Source organism: Tympanuchus pallidicinctus, unplaced genomic scaffold, assembly GCF_026119805.1.
Source record: "Tympanuchus pallidicinctus isolate F22 unplaced genomic scaffold, pur_lepc_1.0 scaffold3, whole genome shotgun sequence".
Classification (NCBI taxonomy): Eukaryota; Metazoa; Chordata; class Aves; order Galliformes; family Phasianidae; genus Tympanuchus; species Tympanuchus pallidicinctus.
In genome coordinates this window covers 34828908-34847712 of record NW_026294747.1, presented here as the reverse complement: position 1 = coordinate 34847712, position 18805 = coordinate 34828908, and the positions used below count along the sequence as shown (strand labels likewise).

Here is an 18805-nt window from a genome sequence, read left to right as displayed (position 1 = left end):
CTAAAAAGGAAAAAAATAGAATTTGTAATTAAAGAAGGAAAAGAACACAATAATTGCGAAGTGGCTAAGAAAATGAAATCTGCAAAATAATTTTTTCACCACTGTAATAATGTCATGAAGTCTCTTCCATAAATTCTAACCAAACATACCTGCACTAAGAAGAAGAAGCCTTAAAAACAAAAAGAGAAATCAGTTTTAAAAAAAACCTCGAAGTCATATAATTCACTGAGTAAGTGAAAAGTTATTTTGTTCCCTATTCTTTTAGTGTAACACCAAGACTGTATAATTCCATGAAGCTGTAAAGCATTTGCAACAATCCAAAATCTTTATTAAAGGACCAAGATGATTCAAAATTGCACAATAAAGCAAAACTATGGTATAACAAATGATTAGAGACATTTCATTTAAACAGATTGGTCTTCTATTGCATATATTCATGAAAAAGATCTTCAACCATCTCTTGGCACCAAGTCCAAACTGATATTTCAAGGGATATAATTTAAATGCTGAGACATACAGATGCCTCAGGGTGTTATCTTTTTTAGTCCAATTCATTTGGGAGCTCAGCTTTCACTCTGGGCCCTTTCAACTGGGACTTTGTTGTTTATTGCACGTAGAGACTTTAAAATCTATTCTTCAGACCTTTGTGTCTGTGAGCGTGTGCAAACTTTTGTCATTGAGTACCAAAATAACAATGCTCTTAAGTGCAGTAGAGAAAACAAAACATTTGGAAAATGCCTTGCACATACCAGCAATTAAAAGTAAGATTGTTTTCTGGAAATTGAATAATCCTTAAAGTTTAAAGCATGCTATAATGGTTGCGTTTAAGCCCACTTCACAGTTGTAAGCCATAATAGGCATCCATTTAAGAGAGTTGTAAGAAACACCAAATGTCTTGATAGAACCAGACAGCTGAAACAACAGAATTGTGATCCAGAGTACAGGCCAGTGAGGAGATCAAACAGAAGCTGGACCACACAGGTCCAAGGGGCTCCCAGCAGGTAGAGGTGGTGAGCACAAACCTTGAGGCACTGACTGGCAATACTATCTGAAAGTGCATAGACAGGGAAGGCTGGAGGAGGAAGAGGAATGAAGTATTGGATAGCGCAACAGCAGCACTGATTGGCTGCATTGTCCATATTAAACCCCTGCAAAACTGTCACAGGAGAAACACATGGACTCAGATTTGCCAGATTGTCAGATCAACTTTAGCATAAAACACAACAGTCTTGTCCCACTTGCAGAGCATGTTGAAGTCAAAGGACTGTTTAGTATTATAGTATTTAGCCAAATGTAGGATACCTATGTAGGGATACCCATCTACTGTTCACCACAACTGTTCACAGTTGAAATGCATCTCTTCTACCTACTGGGAGTTCACAACGTTCATCAGATAAAGAAGTCTGGGATGGTGGTAGTGGGGCTCCCTACTCCTGCTGAGTTACACTACTTAGTTTGCACAGTGAATTAGCAGCCATCAAGCAAAGGACCTAGGAACTCTGACCAGTGATAAGATACCTTATCAGAGCAAATGGAGTCTGACATTAAAAGTTTTCTGTTCTCTGGACTGTATATTATTTTTTATACAATAGCACAAAAATAGTACAGGAACAAAAACTCAAGCCTCTCTTCTTCTCAGCTCTATACTCTCCTCATTAGCATTTTTTGTTCTCTCTTTGGCCTAAGAATATTGTATTTCTGTTTGGAGATGGCTATGCTTCAAGTTGAGGGAGAAGTCCAGTACATAAAAAAAGAGCAGTCTCTTGACAGATTTTGACAGAGTTCTGTCACTCCTGGTCCTCATATGATTGTTCCAGAGGCTGCAGGGAAAGGATATGACAGCTCGAACGGTTATGTGTTATTTAACAACACAGACGTGGTCCGCTAGAAGTATGGGAGCAGTTGTGTTGTAGAAGGGGAGAAATGGGCTGTGCAGCATCACAGCCACAGCCCCATGATGCACCCATGCTATGGTTGCTACAGTTCACATGGAGGACTGTCATTCTGCACTCTGGTAAATTTGACTCAGGTGTATTTTGCGTCTATGCAGCAGAGTGTTTCTGTAAAGTTTTAACACTTAAAAATGAACAAAGTAAGGCAACTGTAGAAGCAAATTCAGTCTCTTAAATTTAAGGAAAATATTAAGAAATGGCTCTTCAAAACAGACATGTAAAGGATAAAAGATTTTTTTCTTTAGATTAAAAAAAAATGGAAGAAACGGAAAGAATCTAGAGATGTATATGATGATCACTGAGAAGCAATGACACCAAAATCAGAAGGGAAAGAAACTACATCAAAGAGGACACTCATATCGAAAGTATCTAAGATGCAAAATAGATCACTAAAAGAGAGAAAAGGAAGAAATGTTATATTTTAGAGCACTAGGTCTTATAGCTCCCAGCCCAACAAAATGCTAAAGCAACAGGTAGATCAGTAGGAACTCAGTTCTGCTGAATAGGCAGATGTCCATCCTCTAAAACATAAGTACAGGTTTACCTGTGAACAGATTGGTGGTTCCACTGAATTACAGGACTATTAACATAACTGAAATTTAAAGACATGTGCTTTGCTGAATTAGGACAAAAATGTGCAGATACTTGCACTTGAATGTCTGTAAACAAGACTCTTTTAGCACGTCTTAAGTAACTAATGGCAACTACTGTCATACCAACAGGCCAAACCCCTTATATTTGTGATATATAGTAAGTTGATACTGAAAGCACACTTTACACTGTCTTCTAGCAGCGGTCTCTATTTTGGTTTTAGTTCCTTTATCATAATCCAAGATGGCTTATCCTCTGAAGGTGCCGTTCTCACTCCACTGACTAAGAAATAAATTCTAGACTATCTTACACTAAGTGATGAAGTTTAGATGACGTGAATTTCACATTTGGATAGCAGGCACATGGATTGACATATTGAAATTTACATCTCCATTCCATAATCACAGAATAAAATATTAATTCTTAGAAAGAGCCAGTGTACTAACTAATCTTGTTTCAAAAGGATGTCAACAGTTGTTGACTAATTTCTGCAGTGACTCCAGGATTCTGATGCAGATATCTTCATTCAGAATAAACTAACAAGATGCACCCAAAGACTTGTGTCACTTTCACTCCCCACTACTGCAATCAGGCAACCGCTTGGAAAAATAGGAGTACTGTTGATCTCACCCCTGCTGATCCAATGGTCCACTGTGAGCATTTATTTTGGTTAAGTAGCATGGCTTCTGCTCCATACTCCCTGCTGCTGCTAGTAATTCCCCATTGCTCCATAAATAATGCTTATGGCTTCCCCAGCATGGATCTATTTTTCCGTTTTCATCAGCATTGCACTTGCTTTACTGTTACACCACAAAGAATTTCTCTGCTGCCCCCAGATGCCAGGAGTCAAGCCCATATATTCAGGAAAGGATACTTAAACTTCTTTTCTATAGCCCCAGAAGAGAGATACCAACTTCCTTGAGTCAGAGAATGGCCTTGGCACATGCCCAGATAATTCATCTGACAGCTTCATATCAGCTGTTCAGTTACTTCCTTGCCTTCTTTTGCCCTTTCCATTCCTCCAGCTTTAATAGTCTTATTCTACTATGTGCCTGCTATGAAATTTAAGTCCTGCCAATCTAACACTATTTTTCAGGAGTGGAAGCCCCGCTGTCTCACTGAGCTAACATTCACCTCTCAGTCCTGGCAGAACAGTTTCTACTATTTGAAATTCCTTTTATAATTTTTTAACACTGCCACTGAGTCTTAAAAATGTAACTATTGCAACATAAATTTAAGTATCATCATATGCATTCCACCCTACTGTGTAAGAAATCCACTATAGACAGGGAAAAGCAACTTTATGATATTGTCTTTGCCTTTTCTAATGAAAAATGTTATTATGCTCAATGTTTTCTTGCATAAGTAAATCAGCTAGCTTACCATAGTTTACCACATTACTGGCTTTTTCTTTGTGATTTCCAAACAGCATTCCACGTGCGATGCACTTTAGGTTTTTCAGTGATGCCTTTCTCAAGGAATTTTAAGTACTAATTTCTACATGTAAATGCATGGGAAGTTTGAAAAAACTGTTTAATTAAACACAAACACACACAGTGTAGGGTTCTTAAAAATGCCAAATGGTCAGCAGAGAAGTGTAAATCTTTCTAACGCAATCCAAAAATTTATATTATAGTTGACCTGATGGAATAGTTCATTTTCCACATTCATTTCATTCCTGGCTTTTTTTCTCCCATTGAGGTTGCCAGCAAAGGTAACAGTAAGTGCATGTGATTTCGTTAAAAGGAAATCTGTTAATTAGGAACTGGACAGACACCAGAAATTCATTTCACAGAGACCATTGATGAGCTCTGCAGTGGTAGCTCCATTACCACCAGTGTAGGTCACAGTCAAATCACACACTAAGGCTAAAGTTTTCTTTTAGATCCTAGTGCTAAATCCCAGAGCTCTTTCAATAGCTGCCAGACTATACAGAATCTAGAAACTCATTGGGTAGAATCACAGGCAAAAATCCAGTGTAAATTTTTATATTGTTATCAACTTTCTGTGTGAACTTGTGCAAGTCACCTACTATTGCTCAATTTCTCCAAACTTAAAAATGAGAATAATACATTTTCCTTTAGAAAATACTTTGGAAGTTTAGATGAAGTGGTCTCTTTAATAGACAAATAATATTTTTAATACCATTATTGTGGAAGTTTAGCAACATGACAGCAAAGATATACTAATAATTGAAACTCGGAACTATTGTAAATTGTGTAAGGCCCTGATTCAACAGAGCATTTATGCGGATGTACTATTCTGAACAGAGGTGTTCCATTATTGATTATTACAGAGATCTTGAACTCTTATTTACAACACACAATTTCTGCAGATACATGAAAAGCTTGCCCGAGCAATCTTGCTTGTTCTACTTTTTAATGACAGGTTCTCTTGACAAAGTTTTGTGGCTTTTCTCTGAGATTTCCATCAACAGAACTCAAACTTCCTTATCATATCTTCTTTCTCAGATCTCTTCATTCTGCTCCAAATACCTGTTCTCTACATTTTATATCTATTTTTAAAGGTCCCAATGGCAACAATAGGCATTAACATGAATGTCCTGGCAGGGCTTCCCTGCCCCAAATCCTGCCACTCCTGATGCCCTAGTCATAGGGAGTAGACGGCTGAACTTAAATTCTCTCTACTTTCCTAAATCACTTGTCCCTGTTACATTAAACATAGCCTCCTCTCCCACCAACTCCTCATTCACCTCTTCCCATTTCACTGCTGCCTTTCCTAATATGTCCTTAAACAATTTTAATCTACAGTTTTCCCACCTCTCCTAGCCTACTATCTAGGCCATCTGTGCTTCTGTTCCATTAAACACTAAGCACAATGTGTTGCAATCTACAGATTTGTTCAAAACCAGGAAACTGTAAATAAAGTAGGACTTGTCGAGACAGGGGAGCGTGTAAGGACAGCCATATAAGTCATATGAGCAGCTTTGAATCTTGCCTCTGAGGGGTACAATGGCAGATTGTAAAAAGCAAGGGAAGCTTAAACGAAACTCTTCTGATCTATCTTCCCCTATTTCAGGAACAATTCCTTCAAAACATAGTATTTAGTTTATACTCTAAGAATGCAACAGTAATGGAGATGATGACAATGAGTGTGAATCCAGTGCTCTCATACAACACCAGAGTGACATTGCAGGAATCACAAATTCCAAAACTTTTTACTAAGCCAACGGAATAAAGAATATATGGAAATAAAACAATTAAAAAAGGAGCTAAAATCTGTACCTATTTTCACAGTAAATGATATTGAGGTCCATATTCACACGAGTGACAAACATGTGGCAGTCAATCCTGACTTCATTAATTGTAGGAGGTGGCAAAGCATGAGCAACGACAACAAGTCCCATGATTTGGCTGGGTACTGTCCGTCCATGAGACAGTGACACTCTCAGACGTAAGCGGCCTGTTATATGAATCACCTGAAAAAAAAAAAACAGTAAAAGAAAATCCAGTGAATTCTGGATGCGACCATGACATCAGTTTCTTTTAAAGGATATAATTACTATATCCTATAGAACACTTACCACAACCAGAAACTGTAATAATTAACTTCCAGTATTAGTCTTAAGCTTATTAATATTGACTGTCGATATGTCCTCAAGGCAAAATAAAATAAAACAAATATATAGGTATAATATATAATGCGTATATATATATATATAATAAATATATGTATATATATATATAAAATATATATTTGTTTTATTATATATATAGGCAAATATTTCACATTCATCAAATAAAAACTCAGAACTCCTGTGCTATTGGTTTTTACTGTAGTGGTTGTTACAGAAAGAGAATAATAATAACAGAGAAACCCCTAGGAATCCAATAAAAGAAAGGAGAGAAGGGGAGAAAATTGAACTAATGAAATGAGAAAAGGAGCATTAATTTCCTAACATTTTGAAACTGAATATGAGACGAAAAGATCATTAGTTTTGAAACTTTTCCATAACGGTTTTAATTTAATTGCTAGCTACTTTCAACATGGAGACACTGCTCATAGCCTTGATTTACTTATTTCTGGTTGACAGTTTGCGAAGCAGCAGAGTACAAGTCATCAACTTATGGACACATCCATTGCAAGCTTTTAATGCATCCATTGTAAGCTTTTAACGAGCTGGTAGAAATATAATGCCTTTGCTTAATGCACTATGTATGTATCGAAAACTCTAGGGATTGGTGGTTTCTCTCCCTGTTCACAAGACAATGCCAGGAGATGCTCAGGAGATCTAGTTGTACTCCTGGAGAATGAAAGTCTAAGAATGTTGAATGAAATGGAACAAGCTGAAACTCTGGGTACAGAATAATCCAACAGTTACAGCTTCACGCCCTCAGTAATTCTACCACGGAAAAAAATACATGAGTTGTTTTTTCAATAGAACAAAAGCACCAGACTGAAAATGTAAACTGCAGTTGCTGTACAAATGCATAAGGTGTCTTAAGAACTGGCTTTTGGAGGCTTTTCCAGATTTTCATCCTCAGAGCACGTTCCAGCCTCAGCATGAAGAACAGGGCTACAGAGCACAGAGGTCACTTTCACTGTGATCCCAAAATTGCTATGCAGAGGTCTGCAGAGGTGTTGGTTAGTATGGGGCAGGGGACAGAATTGGGATGTAGTTACGTCCTCTGGCACTCATCTCACAGAGATAGCAGCCAAACCCTTTGCATACTTCTGATGACATAGATAGTTAAGTGAAGGAGAAGCTCATGAGTAAGACTGCAGCTGAATTCAAATCTAATTAACGCTAGCACATGTATAACCTGAGCCTTGAAGTTTTTCCCTCTTACCTTCTCCACACTTCCCCACTCCAAATTTGATCATTAAAATTTTTCCTTTATTTGCTATTTAACTTTTCAGCCAGTATGGTGAATAAGAATGAGGAAAATGCTATTTGTTTTGTTTGTCCATTTCAAATGCAATTTTCTGACCACTCACATTAGAAGTAATTATTGCCTAAACTCACACTTAATGTACCTTCCAAGAACAAACTATTCTATGAATATTTGTAGATGTACCTTAAGGCAAGATGCAAAAATACCATTTCAAACACATTTTAATTTTTTTTTCCCCTAGACCTCATAAACTAATGAAGAAATGGCCAAAAGAAATAGGATTAACTTCACAGGAGGGGCAGTAATAGTGTTCTTTGCTCCTTCTAGCTAGGCTTGCATATACATATGCTTTTTATCATTATCTGTCTTATTTTATCACACAGTTTCAGCTTACTCCAGAAACACAAATCTGTAAATACTTGGAAAAAAGCTGATGGATAACTAGTAATAATGTGAAAAATAATCTTATGCTGAAGTGCTATGCAAGAGTATTGTTGTTCTGTTGTTTTCTCAGAAAACTGTTATGTTAATGTGTTTGAAGTTGGCACTATTACTTAGGGGAAAAATTAAGATACATCACATTTAAAATCCATTTATCTTTTCCTTGTATTTTTTGAAGTCTCTACGTCATTTGCAGCTAACTATCAACATGATTTGATTTTGAAAAGCATCTATTCAATTAAAACTCACTCTTTTATTTTGGTTCCTCATCTGAAGTACACCACAAATGTAGTATTATCAACAAGAGATGGTTCCAAACATGCTAGGCACACCACATTTTACCATCATCAAGTTTCAAGAAAGTTTGCTTCCAGATTCAAATTACTGTTTGTTTCTAGCTCTTTCATGGATCAAGATAGGTTCTAAATCTCTATGTGAATTCAAACTTTATGGGTCAGCATTCAATTGCATTCTGTACACTGGGAAACGTACAACAAAATGCTCATCAGCTCTAGTGCTTGTGTGTCTTAAAAAAACCTATTTCCATGCCTGAAACCCTTTCTATGACATTAGTCAAACTCACCAAGTGGGAAATCTAATTGGTAGTAAGAAACAATACTAGCTGTCACGACCTTGCCTACATTGTGAGTATTGCCACTTTTAACATTGGTTCATGTGAATTGAGATTAGGGGTGATAGGAATTATGGGGTCAATTATCGCCAGTAGGTAAAATTAATCTCTTTATAATTCATTCCCAAAGCACTAGTCTATCATACTCTAAATCAGTATAATGACCTTAATGAAGTTAAATTGCAAGAATAAACTGCTATGTGGAGTCCAATACTTGGATGCAGATGTAAATATTTAACAAAATTTTGATAGGAACATTCTGAAAAGCAAAACAAAATGCAGCTCTTCTGTGCTGCTTTATTTATAAATACTTTCTTCTGAACAATCAAAATCCACCTTGAAACTACGATTACCTTTCTTTTTCTAGTAATACTATATAAGAAGATTGTCATATTTAGATGTCACAGTTAGGTAGTCATACTGTGTTTTGTCCATTATATAAAAGGTGGGTGAATGTTATATTCTTGACCAAAGGAGTCATCAGAAACGTTTTATGTCAAGAGCTATACATATTTCTCCAGCATTTCTCTTTGTGTCTCCTAAATGAATAAGGCAGTCTGAAATTAGTAGGTTTTCTTTTTTTTTTTTTTTTTTTTTTTTTTTTATAACTTAATGAAAGATAGATTGGGTTGTGAGATTTTTTTATTTTTTGGCTTGCAAACTATTTACTGGCAGATATTCTAACTTCCTTGATACTTTCATCATATAGAAGTGGAGGGAATCCACAATGAACTTTATGTCCTGATCTAGACTAGGGTTTGACATAGACCACTGTAACTTGTATTACTGCTTGCAATGTTGTATGATGTTTGTACATGGACAAACAGGTAGATGAACCAAATACCATTCTGCAAGAATAAAACTGGTGACCTTGTGAAATAAATAGAACACATATCCTGCTGTAAAATGTCAGACTAAAGCAAAACAAATACTATAAAAATCTTCTGTACTGCTTAATTGCTTAGTTAAAAAATTCTAAATCAACTTTGCCTGACATTTCAATATCAGAGAAAAAAAAAAAAGCATTATTTGGCTTTTATTTTTAGCTGATTAGAAAAGAGATTTGCAAAATACTATATGTACATGTAGTGTACATATAATAGGGAGTACATATATACACAATTTATGGTGAGTGTGGGAGTGTCAACAAGCCACATTGCTTGGACAAATATATATTTATTTTCCCTGCCATATGCTCTCTTTAATCATCTGTTAGGCGATAAGCACTTGGATGTACTCTACTAATGTCTTCTCATAATAAACAAGAGCATCAGAGAGACCTTGATAAAACCTTTCCTCTGTCAAGACTTAAGGAAAGGAAAGCCCAGTACTTGAAAAACACATCTGGAAACTGCTCATCATCCTTTAAAGATAAGTCTCACCTCTAGAGATGGAAATATTTTCTTTGTCAAAAGGCATCTTTAAATATTACATCTATTTTTTTCACATACATGTGATGTAAAAATAAGGACATGTATTACCAGAGGCAATAAAAACCTGGAAGCATGAGAAATCTGTGATTTTTACCTTTCAGATATCTCTGTGTTCTTCAAAAGTTAAACTTCCATTAGAAATAAATTTCTAAACTATTTCTTTTGTTCTCTCTGTGAATGACGATGCCAATTTATTATTGAACTGAAACAACCACACTGGCAAAAATTCTTCCTCCACCTCATTTCTCTTAATGAGACATTAAATTTGAAACCTTAAAATTATAGCTTAAATCCAAATTTTGACAAGACAGTCATGTATGAAAACATCCTAATACAGATTGTGTGCCTGGATTTTTATGCAACTTTCTTATGAAAATCTCACAGATACATTTCTTCCCCCTAACAAAAAGAACTGTGATTATCAAGAATTTATATATTTGCTTTGGTTTCTCAAAGGTGTTATTATATCTTTCCAAAATTAACATTTAAACCTTTAACATACTGTTAATTTCAATAACTAAAATTGACTGAATCTTAGAAATTGTAGCCATGTATTTGGAATATTTATTTACTCATACACAGACATGTGGACACCTATCTCTAAACTTGTCTGTAACACTAGACAGATGTGTTTTAACACTCCACAATATAAAGCATGCCTAAATGGTTTCAGGTGATTTCTAAACTAAGATCAGACATTTGGAAAAAGGCTTTCCTTTGAGCTTTTCAAAGAAAACAGTCTACTGTTGTTTCTGCAGTTCAGCGATATCTCACAAAGTCTTCTTTTCTGACATCAAAGTATAACTATGCCTATCAACCCAAACTTCAGTATAGTCTTCTTTATGTATCAGTGTTGTCTTCTCCTCTTCCTGTATGTACTCTTCTGCAGTTACCACAACACTTTTAAGTGCAAGCCTTGCACCTGTGTTGAGGCAACCTCCACTGTCAATACAATCTGGAGGATAAAAGGACAGAGAACAGTCCTGCCAAAAAGGATTCAGTACTGGTGGATGGCAAGAGGCCTATCAGTACCTAAAGAGAAGCTGCAGGAAAGAAGGGGACAGATTCTTTAGCAGGGTCTGTGGTGACAGGACAAGGAAAAATGGCTTCAAACTTAAAGAGGGTAGAATTAGGTTGGACTTAAGGAAGAAATCTTTTACAGTGAGGGTAGTGAGGCACTGAAACAGGTTGCCTAGGGAAGAGGTGGATGCTCTGTCCCTGGAGACTTCCAGGGCCAAGGCTGGACCAGGCTCTGAGCAGCCTGATCTAGCTGTGGATGTCTCTGTTCATTGCAAGGGAGTTGGACTAGATGACCTTTAAAAGAATTATATGATCCTGTAATCTACGATTTGCTTGTTTTCCTATGGTCAGAAGCCATTTACTTCTGAGGTTCTGCTGCCTTGTCATTTCTCCTAATCTTGGGGCTGCTCTTCCAATCTTCAGGAAAGGTTTGGAAAAATATGAAACTTGCCTATCCTTGTTATACAGCAGCAGTTAGGTTCAAAGAGGTCCACCAGTAAGGTCTTGGGTTTGCAGTTCCAGTAATACTTGCATATTCCATTCTCAGACATACTGCATTTCAATAAACGCTGCAGTATTCCTAATGTGAAGTCCCACAGAACATGCCATGTTGGTGTTCAAAATAGCATATTACTACAGCTGCAGTATGTTGATTAATACACCAGTTTGATGTGCCCCACATGCATCTGACATGCTGTACACACATGTCAATTCTATATCACATGGAGAGCTATTTTAGTACGCAAAGGAAACACTGGACTAGCAGCATGTGTCATGTAAATTAGATTGCACGTGCCCAGTAGCCACTCCAGGGGATTCCTGCATGTCTGGAAACCTGATGAATTACCTCACAGATAAAGAAGTTTGCAGATGCATGCTCCTGTTGTGTCACTGCCTCTTTTCCATTCCAAGATTAGCATCCTATCTTCTTTCCTCCAACTTCATAACATCACCTACCTTTTTTGCTGGACAGCATAACAGAATAACATGCCTACTTATAATAAATGTTCTCAACTCTTATTTGGCTCAGAAGTTTGCTGTTTCAGTTTTATTCTTTAAGAAGCACTTGTATGCCCAGAAATCTTATTTTTTCCAGACAATAGTGGTTCATCTAATGAAAGACATTGCTTCTACACGTAAACCTTGTCCTACTGTATCAGGTTTGCACCAGAACAAAGGAAACCAGTCATCAGTCAGCCATTCTGAACGATGGTGACCAAGAAAAAAAGAGTCTAGGAAATAATCTCTGAATCCCGAGAAACACTTTTGAAAGTAAAATGCACTGTCTTAATTCAGTTTTGCACTGAATGCTACCTGAACCACTCTTAAGACTTGTGGTCTTGAGCACCTTATCAAAGAACGCAAGTCTGATTTCAAGGAGGGCAAACATTATTCCCAACACATATGTAGTTTCAAGATCAATAGCCTCTTTACCACCGGCAAGTACATTTTAAATCCCCTCAAATACACCTGCAAAAGACAGTTTGTGAATGGAAATGACATTTACATTTAAACAGCGTATGTAGTCTCAGGATATATTCTATTGTTAAAAAGTCAGTACTACTTTCTGGAGACACTCTTGGCTTTTCTACTCGCCCCAGACATCACTTCCACCAAATAATAAGATTCAAAAGCTATTTCTCTGCTTAGAACAGACAGAAAGAGAATTTAGCCTAATCCTAAGGGTTTTAAAAATGTATCCTTATGAGACCTCAAACACACTGCATACATAAAGGCATGCATCATGTGAGAAGCACCATGGCTTGGCAAACTCGGTTCATAGCTCTTGCTCAATGCCAAAAAGGACCCAAGTAGAGTAATACTTATTTGCATATAAGAACTACTGACTCCAGTAGCAAGCACAATAGCCAGAGTCACTTTCATTCAGGTATGCCACAAACAGCCTGCTGCATAAAAGCTAGTGTTTTGATCACACATGCAAAAACTTCTTGGGATGCATAATTCCAACTCTCCCTCTCAGGATGCACAAGCTCTTATCTCCCATTCCTTTCTCACTAACTAATAAACTACAGGAAAGGTGATGAGGACCACCTTCTAACTCTCCAAAAGAGCAAAGTCAAAACAAGAACCTGAAATTGCCAACCTTACACCTATCACATGAAACTCACTGATCTGGAAGTGTCTAGGTTCGAGTTATCGAAACAATAAACTGCAACCATATTGTAGAAGTAATGGAAGACTGTTACACGAGAAATGACACATACAACTGCCATTACAAACAGAAAAGGAAACTTCAAGAACGTACAACAGGTGGTTTTTCAAGAGTCATCAAGTTGTAACACTGGGAAATGGACAAGACCAGAGGTTGCTCAAGAATAATTAATAAAAAACATATCTGCATTTTGGATAGCATTAGATCAACATTATTAGACCCTTCATGTATGGACAATTTTTTATTCTATTACAGAACAGTACCTTTGCTTTATTATTTAAGATAATATGTTAGGAATAATTATTTAGTACAGCATAGTGCAATAAAAAATTGTGAGATTAAAATACTCCATTCAAAAGTATATTTAAGTCATAAAATATGTTACTATTCCTTCATTTTCTGTGTTACGATTTTTTACTAATTGTAACAGATCACCTATTTTTCTCTAAATAAAAGATGATGTGGAGCCAACACTCCAGAAATTAGCTTCATAGAATTAGCAAAACATGCATTGCTGAGTTTTATATATTCTATTTTTTCATTTATTTTTCCAAATACAACTACAAATCCACTATCATAGTCAACCTCCTCAATAGCAGCTCCAAATATTCTAATATTAAACAGTAATTCAACACATCAGGTTTTATTTTTATTTTAATACCTTTGAACTCTTTTTTTTTTTTTTCCTAGGATCTTACTAACAACTAGATATACCAACAATGCATTTTTTTTCATAATCCAAAATTTACGAGCATTTGAAGAAGATCAACTTATTTAAGAAATGGATGAAGAAGAAAATGAATGAAATCACCACAATGCAACCTGAAAAAATAGCCATAAAAGTAACAGTGTACTTTTTGAAGTAATTGGCACAAAGACTGTTCTAGTGCAGATTGCTGCAAGAGCGCTCTTGGCAAGAACATCATAAGCACTAGCAAAACTTTAATATGCTCAAGCAGCCAAATACAAACTGACAGTAGGAACCCATGTGTAGAAACAAACGGGAAAAAAATAAAGTATTTCAATTTAATACAAACCTATATACAAAGAGATCAATTTTTTACAATTCGTGGTTTAGCATACAATCCTGCTGTCCTCAGAGTGAATATAGAGTAGCTATACATAAGAAATTAGAATTATCAATTCTAGGGAATTTCTCAAGAGTCCTTTTGATATGTAATACAGCAAGTATAATGACTAAAAAACCAGGCATCAAAGCATTAAATGAGATCAGGTTGAGATCTATTTAGAAAAGACAGGTTTAAGCTGGAAAAAGAATCTCTTTTATATGACCTCCAGAACAGACCATTTGCAGAAGAATTCAAGATGAGCAGATTTATTCTTGCATATTTGCTTGCTTTACAGCTGCTTTTAAATATAAACTCTAAAATTTCTAATACTGAATTATTGGAGTACTATGTCTATATAGTAAAAATGATTAAGAACCCAGGATTTTCTTATACTCCAAGCAACTACTATAATGAATTTTGTGTGTTGAATTCAGAGGAATAAATGAAATGGCTAATTTTAAATCTAGGTAATGTAACTAACTTTCTAACAGATCTATTGTAGAATCTGGCAACTGTTGGTCTAATCTAGGAATCCAGAATGCCTTAGAAATTTCGGTAGACTGTATCCCTGATTTTTGGTAAATAATTATTTAACCCTGAAACTCAAAAGATAGCTCTACTTTAAGATTTTCCACTGCAAGTCTTTGGTGTTCAAATGTATTGCACTTCTTTTTCTTCTCACAGAATGTTTGAAGTCCCCCTTAAAAATAATGCCTTCAGGATATTTTTTCCTTAATACCATTTAAAGAAAGTTGAAAGCATTTAGTAATTGAAGTGTGCTGGTTCTAATAAAGGAATTGTCAACCCTGCCCACAAGCAAACTCTCCCAGAGCTTGCTATTCCTGAATGTGGGTGATCCTGTTAGAATTAAAAAATAACCCCCCCCCCCCTCCCCCCCCCCAAAAAAAAAAGGACTTCTGTGGCATCAGTTCTAACACAGTTTGTCATAATATCTAGGGGTAGAAAACTAGCTATATCATTTTGCAACAGAGAGGCTGGAAGGTTTTTTTAAAAAAGTTAGCCTGAATCCTGTGTGTTAGGGCAACCAAGTCTCATTACACTAAAGATAACCAATAATAAACATTCAGATGCAGCATCTTTATTTCTATCTTTGGACTGAGAAATAAAAGTGTATTTTCCTTCTTTTTCCTTTTTCACTCACATTTTTATTTGATGTTGTTCTTAGCAACCCCAAAATTACCTTAGGTGATTCTGTGCTCCATGAGAATTAGATAAAACAAAATATCTGATACTAATACATTTTACAGAGGGAAAAAAAAAGAAAAAAAAAAGAAAATGCTGTTGTCTGTGAAGATGGAAATGGATTCCCCAATTTAGCCTTAATCAAGACTGTAATGTTTAATTTCTACTTCAGCTCTCCACCCATGGTAGCACCCAGAATCTGCTAGGAAGATAGCCAAGAAAAATCACATTTGCTCTATATTTTGTGGCTAAATGGCACAATGACCTGTGCTTTTGTCAGAAAATAAAAGCAGGGGCCCACTATGATAGAGGTTGAGAACTACCATTTCAATTACATTAATACCACAGTTCCGCTGCTTGTCATAACAGTGCTGGTACAGGCTCTTACACAGACAAGCAATTATTTTGTTGATTTTACTGCTTGCATGTTTTCACCTAGCATGGCACTCTTCCCACTTGCTGTGTACAAACACACAAGGGTTACTGGAAGATCTTTCTTGTAAAATGTCATAACTGTGACAAAACTAAAGATGGATATCAGCAAAAAAGATTAATATTGCCTAATTATGAATGTGCTCCCTCTCACCATCAGTGACACGTATATAACTCAAGTCTGTATTTTCAATTCAGAAGAAAACATATAGCAAAGTATATGAGGTAATTTTCTTCCAAATATACAACTGTATGTCTCAGAAAAGCTGCTACAGGGGGCCAGTTATCCTCCACATCCATGCAGTGAACAGGAGTAAATACAGAATGGTGTACAGTTCTCTGGCACATCTACCAAAATCTAACCTCAGCTGTTCTCTGAATGCGTTCAGTATTGTATCTATATATGTATTATATATAACAGTTTTCATATGGTCTTGATAACCATATGACATAACTAGGATTCAGTCTTCAAGCCCCAAGTCCTGGACTGTCCTTACAGAACCTGGTAGTAGGGGAATGCAAGGTGACATCACCAGAGCCCTTCTAGAGAAGCAACTGCAAATCTGTATGAGCACTTGTCAAACCACAGGTCAACATCCTCTCCTAGAACGGCCAATGATGGCTGACAAATGGAGACTATCAAGCTAGGCAAGCATATAGATGACATTTCACTTGCAGATTCTCCCAGGAGTTCTTAAAGAAAAGGCATGTGTTTGTTTTGGCATTCAAAGTGCCCTGTGGCAATGAGTATCACTGTTGAACTATGGCCTCAGTAAGTACCTCCTTTTGCTTGCTTGGAATTTGCTATTTACTACTTTAATTTTGTTCCCCACCTCACATATTGAAAGACTGCAGAAAATTATACCCTATTCACCTTCCCTTTACATTGGCGTTTTTTCCATCTGCCTCCTTAGTCATCTTTCTTTGAAGCAGAATCTCCTAGGTGTATTTTAGCTGTTCTGCCACACTGATCAGTGTTGTCACTGTTTTGCTGCTATATTATCTTCAGTTTGAGATGAGGTAGGATAAAAAGCGTACAAATATTAAAGATAAATACACACTGATTTGTACAGTGGAATACAACATTTTCTTCTTTGGTTTCTATTCCTAGCATTGTTTACTTTCTGATTACTACTGAGCACTGGGCTATTCCTTTCACAGACCATATATTACAACTCTAAGGTATCTCTTCTGAGGAGTAACAGCTAGTTCAGAGCCCATCATTCTACATATAGAGTCAGGATTGTTTTTCCCAAGTGTATTACTTTACATTTATCTCAACTGAATTTTATCTGCTTTTTTTTATAGCCCCTTCTCACAGAATCATGAAGATCTTGTGCTACTGGTCTCATTAGGCTTACATTTTTACAGTACAATAAGCACTGTAACTTTCCTGGTCTACTTGATTTTCATTTAATTTATGACTATGTAAAAAACCAAAGGCCCCAGGAAGAGCAGTCTTTGAAAAAAAAAAAAAAAAAAAAAAAAAATACAAGTGACCTCTTAAATAGCACTTACTAATTTCCAGAGGATCCTCCCCTTCTTCTGACATTTTAATTTCTCTGAGAATTTCAGAGATCATGCTGATCACTCTGGAAATCCAGCTATACTATAACAAATGGAAATCTCCCATAGACATGCTTGCTAATTCCCTGAGAAAGCTGCGTAAAAGGCTTTGACTTTTCTTTGACCTACTGTATTTATTTTTATGTCTACCAATTCTGTTCTTACTTTATTTTCAGTAAAAGTATTGCAGGTTATGAGCCTCCTTGTGCAAAGTTGCAAGGAAAGCGCCACTTAAGGAAGACACAAGGAAGGCATTCACACTAAGCACTGTAAATTAATGTATGTGAAAAGAAAATGTATGATAAGAGACATCCTTGCTGAAACAAATCTCTTGCAGGACTTTCCACAAAACATTAGACTTCTCAGATCCCTGGTTCATCTCTATAAAATCTGAATGAGTATACAAACCTATTTTGCACAATTCTATTAAATGCAATAAAATACTGATACCGATAGCCTGCAGCACCATCCTAAGCCTCTCCTGAAACATTTCAAGAACATAAAAATATAAATACATACTTTCAATCAAATCAAATTTGCAGAGAAATATTCAGTGACGAGTGCTTCATGTTTCAGTTATGCATTATCAAATCACTCCAATTTTGCAACAGATTTGCAATTCGAAATCAAGTTAATTTTCTGGAGAGAAGGATTTTTTTTTTTACTGGTATTTCAAGGAATGATATTGTCAATATTAGCTGAAGTCCATCCAAACAAGGTATGTTATTTTCGTCTTAAGAAAAAAAAAATAATTCTACTTAGAGATGGATGATCTTTGCAAACCTATGACCTTCTCATTGACAGCTACAAATGGACTACTATATATGATTTGTTTCTGTAAGCCACTCAATGTAGCAATCTGGATTATAGATAGCAATTTACTAGTAAAAATCATAATAGAACAGAATTGTTTTAAATGCCAGATGTGAATAAATGGAGAGCAAGAACTGATGAGATTCATGTTCTTGAAGCTACACTGAAGAATTACAGCAGACTCTTGGCTTATCTGCACCTGGAATCAATTCAGTAATTTTTAATTCTTTTTTTTTATTATTATTATTATTTTTTTTTTTTTGCTGTTTGCTTAACATTTATTAGTTGTTATGCAATTAATTCAGAAGTTGGCAAATTTCACATGTACAGATTAATTTTCTTTCACACACCCACCACCTAGAAAACATTTTTTTGAACAACAGGTTACCAAGAAATTACCTCCACATGAATCACATTTATAAATGAGATTTAGTAAGGGTGTTGCATGCCACTTATCGATCCACACTAAACCTTTCTTTATATTTCACTAAGTTTTTCTATATAATTTAATAAAATTACAAGAAAAAATTAGGGCAGCTCTGCATTTCACTTATTTCAGAACTCATTTTCTTCAATGCTGGTAGTCTTTCATTTAGGAGTATGATGCATATCATGTCCTACTGA

The 18805-nt window shown here is 35.9% G+C and overlaps 1 protein-coding gene across 3 annotated transcripts in view; it reads right to left on the bottom strand.

Annotated features, from left to right (window-relative positions):
• The window catches only part of NPAS3 (neuronal PAS domain protein 3), a 596309-nt gene that overhangs the window by 26753 nt on the left and 550751 nt on the right, over positions 1-18805 (bottom strand). For all 3 annotated transcript variants that reach the window (XM_052693214.1, XM_052693213.1, XM_052693215.1), the window contains one exon: positions 5789-5982. In XM_052693214.1, coding sequence (XP_052549174.1) covers positions 5789-5982 — 194 coding nt within the window. The remainder of the gene's footprint in view (positions 1-5788; positions 5983-18805) is intronic.